This window comes from Erinaceus europaeus, chromosome 10 (assembly GCF_950295315.1).
Source record: "Erinaceus europaeus chromosome 10, mEriEur2.1, whole genome shotgun sequence".
In the NCBI taxonomy this organism is placed as follows: domain Eukaryota; kingdom Metazoa; phylum Chordata; class Mammalia; order Eulipotyphla; family Erinaceidae; genus Erinaceus; species Erinaceus europaeus.
The window spans coordinates 53,163,336-53,177,861 of NC_080171.1; the positions used below are offsets into that span (position 1 = coordinate 53,163,336).

At 39.5% G+C, this 14,526-nt stretch overlaps 1 protein-coding gene across 4 annotated transcripts in view; it reads left to right on the top strand.

Annotated features, from left to right (window-relative positions):
- ADAMTSL1 (ADAMTS like 1) overlaps nt 1–14,526 on the top strand; it is a 1,221,418-nt gene that overhangs the window by 905,614 nt on the left and 301,278 nt on the right. For all 4 annotated transcript variants that reach the window (XM_060199610.1, XM_060199611.1, XM_007535759.3 and 1 more), the window contains one exon: nt 692–849. In XM_060199610.1, coding sequence (XP_060055593.1) covers nt 692–849 — 158 coding nt within the window. The remainder of the gene's footprint in view (nt 1–691; nt 850–14,526) is intronic.

Sequence of the window (14,526 nt, forward strand, 5' to 3'; positions counted from 1 at the left end):
AAAAAAGACTTTCATGCCTGAGGCTCCAATATTTCAGGTTCATTCCCCAGCACGGAGCTGAACTGAGCTGAGCTGAGCAGTACTTTGGTAATAATATAAAAATTTTAAAAATGGGACAAAATACAGAATTAATTATCAAAAGGATTTTGAGAAAAGAACTAAATAGAATAGTTAATTCTCTGTTCCTAGATAACTACCTCCCTTCTTTGTGACCAGTTGCACACATGTAATAAGTAAATAAAGAGTCTAAACACAAGGTCATGCATGTACACCAAATCACAAAGATGCTAGGGAAACTCAGAAATACACCCTGGATCTTATAGATCAAAAAAGGAAACTGGAAAATATTCTAGACTAAAGGCTGACAAGATATATATATATATTTGGAAGACAGTTTTGTCTAAGGAATTAGAACTATGGTAAAATGACCAGCCCAGAGAGATAAGGTATTTTGATAGAGAGCCATGAATACTTGGCTAATAAGTCTTAAACTAATTTCATCTACAACAGAAACTCCTAGATGATCGAGAAGTGCCTGTGCATTTTGTTCCTATCACAGTTTCAATTTTCTCTGTCATATAAAGAATGATGCCTCTCACTTAGACACCTCTAGACTTCTTATACAAAGTGTCTGGCTGTCTGTGCAAGCCATAGAACCATCTCTCTCCTCTTCATGTGTTTTATTATGTAGATCTGGAAACCAAAACACTCCAGGGAGCTAAAGGGGAAAACAGTCTCAGCTCCACAGGCACCTTCCTTGTAGACAATTCCAGTGTGGACTTCCAGAAATTTCCAGAAAAAGAGATACTGAGGATGACTGGACCACTCTCAGCAGATTTCATTGTTAAGGTAAGCTCATTTAGGTTCATTGTTTTAAAACCCCATCCAAATTGATGTTACATAAAGTTCCTGAAGAGAGAGACTTTAGGTTTTGATATTGGTTTAGAAATTATGATAGTTAGAAAAACAAAAAACAAAACAAACAAAAAAACATATTAAGAGGTGTTGAGCTACACCCCAGACCTTATAAAAATACCTGGCATTTCTCTAGTCCTAGGAAAACCCTAATAACTCTGTGTATGTGCAAGATTTTATGCCACACTCAAAAAGTCAACAAATCAGCAGTTAGGGGATATAAACGGTCTTTGAAACATGTTAGAGGATACAGAATGCTGGTGGTGAGATTGTATGAAATTGTACCCCAATGATCCTACAATTAATTACCTTAATTATCTTATTAATCATTATGAAATCATTAATGAATTTTTTAAAATGTTAGAATGTGTTCATTAACTCATATAATGTGTCCTGGGTCAAACAGAAAGGCAAACTGAAAATTCATAAACTGGTCATGCTTCCACTTGCATGTTCTATTTTGTCTTGGCAACAAGACTAAGATGCTTCCTTCTATCAGAGCTTTCGTCCTTTTCAAGGTAATATGAAACACATTGCTGGAAGCAACATATACGTTCTCAAGGAAGAATGTACACACTAGAAGAACATTTAGGAATCACAATAAAACAAAACTTTTTTTCCCCCTTCAATATGTCAGAAGGACCTGAAGGATTTCAGTTGTAAAGCTGTAAAATTTGTAATGTGTCCAGGACTACATAAATTTTTCATCGTGAAACCTGGAGCCAGAGGACATTTGATTTAAGCTAAAACTTGATGACTCCATGGCAGCTGGAAGTAAGAAGGCAGATAAGGAAAATGGAATAGGCAGGAAGGGTGGATTGAGCAAGGGTTTCAGAATCCAGCCTTTTGTCTCTAGTTACATGGGTACTCTTCTTCATCCCGTCAGAAGCCAGTCACATAATGAGGAACAAGAAACTACAACCAAGGAGGATTCACAATAGAAATGATGTTGTAGGTAGTTGAATTGTGTCATTTTAAATGAGATAGTACAAGAACAAATATCAGAGATAACCTTTTTTTTTTTTTTTATAGTCCTTCGAGTACTGTTGAATAAACCATTTGTACTCTGGCCTTGCAAGAGATAATGTACATACTGAAAGTAGTAAGTTCAGTTCAAGTCATGTTATTCACACTGGAATAGTTCATGACAACATCAAAAGCATTTCATCTCCACTTAGATAGTAAACACGAGAAGTTCAACATGTCCAAAACTAAACATGTCTAACCTGCAAATCTTTGTCTTTATTTCTTATCTTGTAGAACAATATGCCATAAGCCCAACCAAGACTAAGACCTGTGAGTCATGCTGATTTCTCTCTCACTATAAACAAGCATAATACTATTTTTTTTTTTTTTTTTTGCCCCACAAAGGTTTTCGCTGGAGCTTGGTACCTGCACTATAAATCCATGGCTCCTGGCAGTCTTGTTTTTTCTTCTACTTCTCCGTTTCTTCTCCTTCTTCTCCTTCTCCTTCTCCTTCTCCTTCTCCTTCTTCTTCCCCTCTTCCTCCTCCTCTTCCTTTTCCCTTTCTTCCTCTTTTTCTTTTCATTTTATTGGCTAGGACAAAGACAAATTGAGAGGAGAAGGAAAAATAAAGAGAAAGATAGACACCCGCATACCTGCTTCATTGTTCATGAAGCTTCCCCCTGCAGGTGGAGAGTTAGAGCTTGGACCCAAGTCCTTTCACATGCTGACATGTCCACTTAACCAGGTGTGCTGCTTGATCAGTTCACCTATAGACCATCTTACAGGACTGTTTTTTTCTTCTCCATGTTTGCTACAGTGCCACGGTTTCAAGTTTAGACCATTGTGTTTTCTCATCTGAACTAACACCATGGATTCTGAATTACTTTTATACTCCCTGTTCTTTTATCTGCTTTGCCTTCAAAATGATGGTTTGTTTATTTTTGTCTCCAGGGTAATTGCTGGAGTTTGGTGCCCTCACAGTGAATCCACAGCTACTGGCAGCTATTTTTTTAAATTTTTTTTCTAATTTTTTTTTTCTATTAGGTGGGACAGAGAAAAACTGAGAGAGGATGAGGAGATAGGAAGAGAAAGATAGGCACCTGCAGACCTGCTTCACCACTTGTGAAGCACCCCCCCCCCCTACAGCTGGGGAGCGGGGGCTGTAACCCAGATCCTCAGGGCTTGGTAATATGGGTGCTTAACCAGGTGCGCCACCACTCAGCCCCCAACCCCCTAGGTTCCCTCTGCATAATCCTAAAGCACCCCCAGCTCCACTCAGGGTTTTGAGGTTAAAATGCAGTTGCTCTTGACAATCTGAATTTTGTCTCCCTATTCAACTTCTGCTTGTAGTTTCTTCTCCTGTTTCAACAAACAGAATGGTGTGCAGGTCCTCCGATATCTTTCTTGCCTTTTATATTGTGCATCATCCTCTGCTATGCTCTTGGTCTTTCCTCCCACCATCCCCTTGGTCTTTCCCACCGACCCCAACCCCCCCAACCCCTATTTGGTTTTTTGGGGTTTTTTTTGTTTTGTTTTGTTTTGTTTGTTTGTTTTTAGAGCTATCTCCTTTCAGAAGCATCCTGTGACTTGACCCTAAATTCTAGTTTGCACTACATCTCTCACTCATTTCCCTTGGGGCATGGGCAGAATTATACTTGTTTTTATCTTTGTGAAAAGAACCTAAAAAGCATTAACAAGTGCTGGCCTTTTGCCATAAGGCAACTATTAAAATATTACAGAAGCTGACATCTATCATTTTACCTGCAAGGGAACAGCTTCCAGAGAGCTGAGTGACATGCCTGGACTTTCATGGATATGACAGGACAAAAATTTTATCTTTTTACTTTTGGCCCAGAACTCTTTTCAGTACACTATGCCAGTGTCTAAGATACTGTTTCTCTTCTATACATAAATACACATATCTAAGGGGGGAAAGTGAAGTTTGGAGAATAGGTGTTGTTTGTTTTGGGGCTAGACAAGTTTATTTTTGGAGGTGCTTTGCTGTTGCTGCTCTAGGTTGACTTTTTCAGATAGAAAGAGACAGAGATAGAGGGAGAGAGGGAAAGATACCACAGCTTCCCCTGTTGTGGTGAGGATCTGGGTCCTACACATGACAAAGGAGACCCCTTTCCAGGTGAACAATCTTGCTAACTCAGATCACGTTTTTAAAATCAGTTCACATACATTTAAAAATAAGGCAGATAATTTAAGATACATAAGAATTATAGTATTCTATTGATTTCTTTTTCTTTTCTTTTTTTTTCCTACTTATTTATTTTGGGTGGAGACAGAAAGAAGTCAAGAGGGAGCAAGGAGGTAGAGAGGGAGAGAGAAGAGAGACACCTGCAACACTGCATCATCACTTGTAAAGCTTTCCTCCTGCAGGTGAATACCAGGGGCTTGAACTCAGGTCCTTGTTCATTGTAGCATGTGCACTCCCAGGTGCACCAGCACCTGGCCCCCAGTGATCCATTTTTCTAGTCAGGCAGTAGCGCTGCAAGTTAAGTACACATGGCGCAAACCACAAGGACGGGTGTAAGGATCCCAGTTTGAGGCCCCGGGCTCTCCACCTGCAGGGGAGTCACTTCACAAGTGATTCATTTTTCTTCTGTAGTATTTTCCAGGAAATAAATGAAAACTATTATTTGCTTCTTTATCACCTTTCACAATTAAGATGATTAGAAAATTTGAATAGTAATTCAGTTTTCAGTATCAGTCAAAGTGTGACCTCCTTTTGTATTATATAGTAGTTGAAATAATGCCTTCCTTTTGAATGAGATATGCAGAAATTATAATGGTCATTTGTCAGCATCTCCATGATATTTTTTTGCCAAAATAACATTCTTGGTTATCTTAAAGCAAAAGACATTTATGTGCATATACACTAAAAGATTTTATCATACTGAGTATTGTATATTACCATTAGTTCCAAAGTAATGCTACAGAATCTCCTTTTCTGGAGTCGTGGGACACCTGGTTGAGCACACGTGCTACTTTGTGTAAGGACCAGAGTTCAAATGCCCTGCCCACTCCTTCAGGGGAGGGAGCTTCAAGAGCATTAAACCAGTATTGCAAGTTTCTCTCTCCCTCTCCCTCTCCCTCTCCCTCTCCCTCTCCCTCTTCTATCCTTTCCCTCTCCCTCTCCCTCTTCCTCTTCCTCCCCCTCCCTCTTTCTCTCTCTCTCTCTTTCTCCCATCCCACCCTCTCTCTAGCCCTCTAGCTCTCAATCACCCCTTCCATCTCAGTTTCTATCTTTCTATCCAATAAATGGATAAACAAAAATATTTATAATCTCCTTTTCTGGCTGCCTTAAAATCTACATTAAAATCTTAACTTCTTCCTAGAGGAACTTTTCTTCCAAAAGAATTATACTTGACACATTGACTGTATCAACACTTTTTTGGCGATTCTAGTGTAGAGTGGTAGAAAGGTATAGTCTCCTGCTTCCTGGATTTGTGACCTTGAGTACATTGCTTTACCTTCTAGAATCTGCTTATTCATTTGTAAAATGGTAATAAAATATCCCCGATAGAGTCTTTGTGAAGAATTGAATGAGATGGTGTATAAAAAAAAAAAAACAGATGGAATCAAGTTTCTTCATTTTCATCTTTTTGAAATGCTTTAACCTATCACATCACTCTGTCTATGCATTGGGAGAAAGCTGCTTCTCTGAAGATGGTCAGAGATAGATCACTTTACAGTTGGTATGCCCATGGAAAACCCAGCAGGTATATCTACTATGACAAATGAATGTGTGAGCAGACTAGCTGTGACATCTGTCCTCACATGGATTGTTAGGGGTGATTGGCTATTGGCTGGCTGGCTGGCTGGCTTAGTATCCTCTTTCTCCATTATCATGTCAAGTGTATCTTTCAGAAATTGCAGTCCCAATGAAAGATAATGAGCTTCCCAGATAGAAGAGATGGTATTTTCAGACATAGTCCACACCTTCTTAGAAATTCCAGTTTTACACTACTTGGAAAAGCAGCTAAGTTATATTTATACATATTCAGTTTGTTTTGATTTGAGTCTTTCTTTGTCTTTTCTTCTTTTACTACCGTGGTTAATACTGAGGCTTATTGCCTCTACAACTCCACCACTGTAGCCAGCCTTTTTTTTTTTTTTTTTTGCCTCCAGGGTTATCACTGGGGCTCTGTGCATACATTATGGTTCTGCTGCTACTGGAGACCATTTTTTTTCTATTTTCTTTCCCTTGTTGTTATTGGTATTATTGTAATTGTTGTTGTTGGATAGGACAGAAAAATCGGGAGAGGAGGGGAAGACAGAGAGGGGATGGGAAAGATAGACACCTGCAGATCTGCTTCACCACTTGTGAAGGACCCCACACACACACACACACACACAGGTGAGGGGAGCCAGGAGCTGGAACTGGGATCCCCACGTCGGTCTTGAGCTTAGTGCCATGTGCACTTAACCCCAGCCAGTCATTTTTTGATAGAAGGTAAGAGACTAGGAGAGACACAGAGAGGACTGCTCCAATGCTTATGAAGCCCACCCCCTACAAGTGGGGACTTGGGGTTTGAACCCAGGTCCTTGTGCATAGTAACATGTTAACTCTACCAGGTCAGCCACTATTCAGCCCCACCATTTAAAAAATTTGAGAAGAAAGCCATATTTGATAAAGAGAAAAAATGATGTGAATGTATATAAGCCACCAAAATGGCAGAGCATACCGGATATTAAACAATAAGTATACTCAGAGCTAAGAGCATTGGTTCACAGTTCATGCTGTTGAAACTGGAGAACTCTTACTTCCTCCAGAGGATAATGTCTTAAATGCAGTATATTTTTTACAGTTGGGGATTTGGTTAGAAAGATTTGGCACTGTCCCAAGAGTTGCCTAAGTAGCATATAAGTAGTTGAGGGAGTAGAAAATTCTTGATTTCTACTTGCATTAGTTAGAGTATTAGGCAAAAATTAATGCCTTCATATTTATTTCTGAACAGCTTTGAGCATAATCCTATACATAATTCAGCAAAACAAAAAATGTTATATAAGGGGAGACAATAGGAGGGCCTTTGGAGAAAAATGACATATGCAACATATGCAACATTTTGGAAGCTCACTTCATCAAGTAAGTTTATATAGCTTCCTTTTTTTTTCTTTTTGCCTCCAAGGTGATTGCTGGGGCTTGGTGCCTGCACTATGAATCCACTGCTCCTGAAAGCCATTTTTTCCGCTTTTGTTGCCCTTGTTGTTTATTTTTGTTGTTATTATTATTGTTGTTGTTGAATAAGACAAAGAGAAATCAAGAAAGGATGGAAAGACAGAGAGGGGGAGAGAAAGATAGACACCTGCAGACCTGCTTCACCACTTGTGAGGCAACCCTTCCTGCAGGTGGGGAGCTGGGAGCTCGAACCGGGACCCTTGTACCAGTCCTTACACTTTGTACCATGTGCACTTAACCCTCTGTGCCTCTGCCTGGCCACCAGCTTCCTTTTTTTAAGGGGATTTATGATTCATAGAGCTGATTGAACTTTTGATTATCTGCCCCCACCCTCGTTTATTCAGGAAATAAAACACTATGTGGGAATTTTTTTTCAATAATGGCATTTGTAATTAAGCACTAAAATAAAAATTAATAGATAGTAACAAGCCATAAATAATAAAAGTTTATAAGGCGACTAATGTAATCAAGAAAACCTTTATGGTCTTTGGAGAGCTCTTGGGTAGGATTAAAGTAATCAACTCTTTTCCTCACTAGAGGCTGAACTTTAGCAAATACTTAAGTCTCGGGTGGTTTTTAATCTACCACCAAGCTGTGTTTTTGAATGGAAACCCTATCACCGTCAACTCATATTCATACAAAGGAGAAAGCCATTGTTTTAAGTCAAACATTCTTGAAACTTAAATCTTAGTAGTAGAGAAGAAGCATAGGAAATAATAATTATTTAACCTGTCCTGGGTGGAAAAGAATAAAAAATTTATTTTTCTACCCAACTTTTTTCTTTTTGGAAAAAATTATTGATTTAATAATGATTGACAAGATTGTAGGATAAGAGAGGTATAATTCTGTACTGTTCCCACCTCTGGAGTTCCGTATCCTATCCCCTCCATTGGAAGTTTCCCTATTCTTTATCCCTCTGGTCGTATGGACCCTGGATTGTTATGGGATGCACAAGGTAGGAGATCTGGCTTCTGTAATTATTTCTCTGATGGACAATACACAACTTTTATTGGTAGCAAATTTGCCAGCAAAATTGACTTTCAATGCTCAAGACTTTCCAAGCGTTGGAAAATGAGCTAGAATACACTGCATCTTATTATATATATTTCCTTTTATTGGGGATTAATGGCTTACAGTTGTTGACACATGGGTAAAATTTCTCATTTCACCATGATGTGTGTCTGCAAAACACTCCCATTCTCAACTTAGGTCGTTTTCCACCATCATGCAATAGAAGCCCAAAGCCCATCTCCACCCCTCCCTACCCTCCTTCCCTAGAGTCCTTTGTTTTCGTGCAATACACCAAACCCAGTCCTAGTTTTACTTTGTGTTTCCCTTTTCTGTTCTTGTTTCTTAAGTTCTCTTTATAAGTGGAATCATCCCATATCTATTCTTCTCTTTCTGGCTTATCTCACCAGGTTTCCTTCCAGCTTCATCCAAGTTGAGATGAAAAGGATGATTTCATCATCATTTTAAAGAACTGAATAGTATTCTATTATGTATATGTGTATGTATGTGATGTGATATATCACAACTTTCTTAGCTGTTCATCTGTTGTTGGACACCTAGGTTGCTTCCAGGTTTTAACTATTACAAATTACCCTGCTATGAACAAAGGTATACACAGATCTATTTGGATGAATGTGTTGATTCCTTAGAATATATTCCCAGGAGAGGAATTGCTAGACCATAGAGTAAGTCCATTTCTAACATCCTGAGGGTTCTCCAGACTGCTTTCCATAGTGGTTGGACCAATTTATATTCCCACAAGCAATGCAGAAGTGTTTCTTTGTCACCACAATCTCTCCAACATATGTTGTTACTGCCCTTTCTGATTTATTATTTATTTTTAATGAAGAAGAGATATGGAGAGAAAGACAAAGAGAAAGCTCAACTCTGGTTTATGGGAGTACTGGGGATTGAACCTGGGACTTCAGGCATTTTTGCATAACCATTATACTGTTTCCCCATCCCTACACTCATTTCTTAGGGCCCAATGTTGTTTAAGATACAGTGTCAGATGAAAAAAAAAAAGTTACGGTTTATATGCTCAGTGCAATGTAAAAAAAAAAAAAAGAAAGAAAGAAAGAAAGAAAGAAAGATAGATGGTGGAATCTTATTTTTGCAACAAATTATTTGAACTAGAGATGATTATGCTAAGTAAAATAAGTCAGATATTCTATTGATGACTTCTATGGAATATAAATAACCAAAGCAAGCAAACTAACAAACTTTAGCAAAAGTAGCTCTTAGACTCTGAAAAACATGGTGAATACCAGAGAAAAAGGGGAAGAGGGAGCAGGAGAAATGGTCAAAAGTTTTTTTTTGTTTTTTTTTGCCTCCAGGGTTATCACTGGGGCTTGGTGCCTGCACCACAAACCTACTGCTCCTGGAGGCCATTTTTTCCCATAGTTGCCCTTGTTGTCGTTTTTGTTATTGTTGCCACTAATGTTGTTGTTGGTGGATAGGACAGAAAGAAACTGAGGGGAGACAGAGAGAGGGATAGAAAGATAGACACCTGCAGACCTGCTTCACCACTTGTGAAGTGACCGCCCTGCAGGTAGGGAGCTGGGGGCTCGAACTGGGATCCTTCCACTGGTTCTTGCACTTTGCACCGTGTATGCTTAACCCGCTGCACTATCGTCTGACCCCTCAAAGGTAAATTTGATAATGGAAACGGCACTAGACCCTTAGTGATAGGGAGAGTAAGGTTATACACTGATAGAGGTGTAAAACTATGGTCTTCAAATCCTATGGTGTTGTAAACCAACTGTGAAACATCGTATTTTAAGCAGTCAGAGAGGTGCCCCAGCTTACAGAGCCGACACCACGGAAGCATGAGGCCTGGGTTTCAGTCTCTAACACCACATACCATGGAGTGATGTTCTGGTCTCTCTCCTTCCTTCTTCATCTTTCTCTCTATCTCTCCCCTACTCACAAATGTAAGTAAAATATCTCTTTTAAAAAATAGTACAGAAGGGCCAGACAGTTATACATCTGGCTGAGAACACACGGTACAACATGCAGGGACCCAGGTTCAAGCCCCTGTCCCCACCTGCAGGGAAAAATTTTACAGTGTAGGTCTGCAGGTGTCTCTCTGTCTCGCTTCCTCTCCATCTCCCCCTTCTCTCTTGATACCTGGCTTTCTCTATCCAATTAATAAAGATAAAAACAGTAAATAAAATAAAATAAGTAGTACAGAATCAGAGGTTCAACTCTCACTTTTCTTTAAACTGCAAGCAGCATACCCCTGTCCAGCATGCCCAGGCCCTCCCAGCTCCACTCTGGTCTTTTTCTTGTCTCCTCCTCCAGATGAGCACTGAGATCAACTTTCCAGCAGACTCAGGTTCACACTACTTGACAATAGCTCCTTCCTGACATCTTTCTTCCCCCTTCTTATTTCTTAGTCAACTTTGTGTCCTTTGTTCCCCACCACAAAATCGCTGAACAACTGCCCCACTCAAAGGCCATAGCTTTATCCATAACTTGCAAGGCCGAAACAGGGGGTCTATGGACTGAATTTCACTATCTTCCAACACTAAGGCCTGTGATAGCCTAGAACTAGAAAAATCCTATAAGGAGTGTAAAAGAAAACTTGGACACCAGTAGCACTGCTTCACTGTTTGAGAAGCCCCCACCCCCACCCCTGCAAATGGGGACTGGGTGCTTAAACATGGCCAGGACCTTGAGCCTGGTAACATGTATACTCTGTCAGGTGAGTCAGCACACAACCCACATTGTAGAACAGTACAAAATAACTCTCAGCTTAGAGTAAAAAGAAAACAAAGAAGTCATAGACACTACCAATTTTGCTGTGATCTTTACCTAATAATGCCTAATCTTTGCCAACATTCCAATTGTTAAAATTATGGATTTTTGACTAGGGAGGTATTGCAGTAGTTATACAGATTACTTTCATGCCTACTGCAGTACAATTATCTCCTTTTTACAATCCCTTTCCGCTTTACTGTCCTGTCTAAAGGGAGAACTTGAGAGGGAAGTGCAGATTTACAATGCTTAGTGGAAATGACCAGTAACAACTTCAAGCATCTATCTATGTAAGCAACAATGAGGCCGTCAGAAATGCTGCTGTTTACAACCCCATGTGACAAGCATATATAAAAAGAGACAGCTGTTCTATGAATGTGTCACAAATGACTGTATAATTTCAAAAGTACTTGATAGGACAGTGGTCAGTGAATAATTCTTGTGGTTGTCCATTTATGAGTAAATTCACTCAGCAATTATTTGGAATCCTATTGTGCTAAAGAAAGAAATGAGTGCAGTATAAATGGTCCCCGCCTTCACAGCATTTACAGAATGTGAAAGGGTAAGGCAATAAGTAGAAATTTATCATAACATATCTTTGTAAACACATAAATGCTATTAGAAAAAACACACTAATATTATGTATTTTTGAAAGATGCCAAAGGTGTATTTTTAAATTTATTTTATTAGTGATTTAATAATGATCCACAAGATTGTGGGATAAGAGTGGTACAATTCCATACAATTCCCACCACCAGAGTTCTGTATCCCATTCCCTCCATTGGAAGCTTCCCTATTCTTTATCCCTCTGAGAGTGTTTTTTATGCGGTGCTGAAGGTGAAAGGATCTGGCTTCTGTTATTGCTTCTCCACTGGACATGGGTGTTGACAGGCCGATCCATACTCCCAGCTTGTTTCTGTCTTTCCCTAGTGGGGTAGAGCTCTGGGGAGGTGGGCTTCCAAGACACATTGGTGAGGTCCTCTTCCCAGGGCTCCAGCTCAGAGGCTCACAATGGTGAATGTGCCCACAGCTCCGTCTTGTCCTCCTCTCCCAGGCCAGAGCATTGATTTTTCTGTACTTAAGACTATCAACCCAGTTGGGGCAAAAAATTCTAGGACATTAATGAGACAAAAAAAAAAAAAATCTAGTTGAGGACCATTTCAAAGATCACAAATCACCCTTCACCTAGTTGGGAAAAAATACATTTCATAGTGCTTTATCTGGGAGAGCCTTTGTATACTTGATATCTTTTTTTTTTGCCTCCAGGGTTATTGCTGGGGCTGGGTGCCTGCACTATGAATTCACTGCTCCTGTGACCAGACCTTTTTTCTTTTTTTAATTTTTTGTATAGGACAGAGAGAAATTGAGGGGGGAGGAGAAGATAGAGAGGGGGTAGTGAAAGATAGAAACCTGCAAACCTGCCTCACCACTTGTGAATCCCTGCCCCACCTCCCCCCACCCTGCCCCAGCAGGTGGAAGCCAGGGGCTGAATTGAGATCCTTCCTACTGTGTGTGCTTAACCTGGTGTGCCACCACCTGGTCCCCCGGTGATATCTTTTATGTGTTTAAAATGTCTTCTTGATTCCTTTGATTTCACATAGATTTAAAGCTCAGACTTTGCCCACATGCTATATTGCTTCACAACTCTGTCACTTCACTGTGCTCAGTTGCTATGGAAATTAATATGTTTGTCTTCTTTACTTTAGTGTGAAAAGACATTATATTGAATTAGAAACAGTAAAACACTGTTTCTAAAAACTGGTTCTAGAAAGAGATGCTTGATTCAGAACATTCTTCTTCTATTAGCTTATGGGAAGCAAAATATATATCTAGATATGTTTAATCCCCTAAACAAAATTCTAAGGTATCAAACTGAAGCTTTCAGTATATTCTTAAGAATTAAAACCTGACATTTTAGCATCCAGGGTCAATGGGGCTACAGAGATAATGGTAACAAAGTTACCATTTGAAGCTGGAATTAATAAAGCTAGAGGGGGAAAAAAAAAGACACTCATCTCTGTAAACAACAATTGGGCCATCAAAATGTTAGCACTGTGACAACTTGTATAAAACCCAGAGAACTTTATGCTATGTGAAGTAACTCAGGGATAGAGATGAATATTATATGATCTCACTTACATGTGGAATTAAAAACATCACAGAGTAAAACAGAAACATCAAATTCATAGATACAGAACAGATTGGAGGTTGGCCGTTGTATATGTAGAAGGTGGGAGTGGGACTGGGGGAAAGGTGGAGTGGTAAAAGGAGAAAACTTTCAGTAATAAAAAAGTCATGGGGAGGTAGCACAGAATACAGTGACTAGAGTTAATAGCATGATAGTGCATAGTTGTTTTTTATTTTTAAAATAAAGATCTAGGTATTTAGCTTTATGAGAGGAAAAGGGAGAGAGAGAGAGAGAGAGAGAGAGAAAGAGACAGAAAGAGAGAGAGAGAAAGAATGAGAATCATCTCCCTGGAATGCTCAGTGTTAGGGACTGAGTTTAGGACCCTACCCAGGCAAGTCCTGTACTCTCCCATTGAGCCTCCTCCCCAGCTGTATGTACCATAGATTTGAAAGTTGCAAAGGTCTTACCTCTTCAAAGTTCTCAAAAACAAAAAAAGTCTCCCTTTGGGGCTGGCAAAACAGTTCACTTGGATAGTGTACTGCCTGAACCCAGGTTTAAGCTCAATTCCCACTGCATTGAAGGAAGTTTTGGTGCTATAGTCTCTCTTTCTCTCTCTCTCTGTCTATAAACAAATAAAACAACAAAAACTTGGTGTGATATAATTATGTGAGGAAGTTAACTAGACTTACTGTGCTGGTCATTTCACAATGTACACAAATGTCAAATCACTGTGCTATGTACATAATTTTACATGTCAATTATACTGTAGTTAAAATAAAACAGGTCATGAAAGATGTCAGGTTAGTAGTTTCTTTTTATCTTGAGCACATTTTCCACTTTAAAATGAAAAATTCATAGAATCCTGAGAATATGGATACAAGGCTTCTGCTAAAGCTAGGCCTCCACCACCATAACACCGGTTAGGGGACTCCTTGTTAATAGGAAGAAAATGCAGCTTTCAAGCCAGGTCTGAGTTCCAGGCCCCAATTCTGCTGCTTCCTAGCTGTGTAGATATTATTATTATTATTATTATTTATTTATTTAAATTTTTATTTACAGGATAGAGACAGCCAGAAATCAAGAGGGAAGGGGAGGGAGAGAGGGAGAGAGACAGAGAGACACTTGCAACATTTCACCACTTGCAAAGCTTTCCTCCTGCAGGTGGGGACCAGGTGATCGAACCTGAGTCCTTGTACATTGTAATATGTGTGCTCAACCAGGTGCACCACCACCCAGCCCTGCTGTCTAGACTTTAGCAAGTCACTTACCCTTCTTAGTCTCACTTATTCTTTTTGTCTTGTAAATATAGGATCACCATATATTAGTTTAAAATTTTTTTTTTAGTATAATTCAAATGTACACTACACATAGTGGCAATATAATAACTTCTGGTGTTGTGCTAGTCATCGTTGTCACTGTATAGGAAAACTGACCACAGGGAAGGGAGCTGGAAGCATAGAAGTTAGCATGAACAGAACCCTGGAAGACAATGTGACCAAAGTTGTGGGTATATCATGAGTGTCCTTATCTCCATGAAATATCAATGTCTTCGATTGTTTCC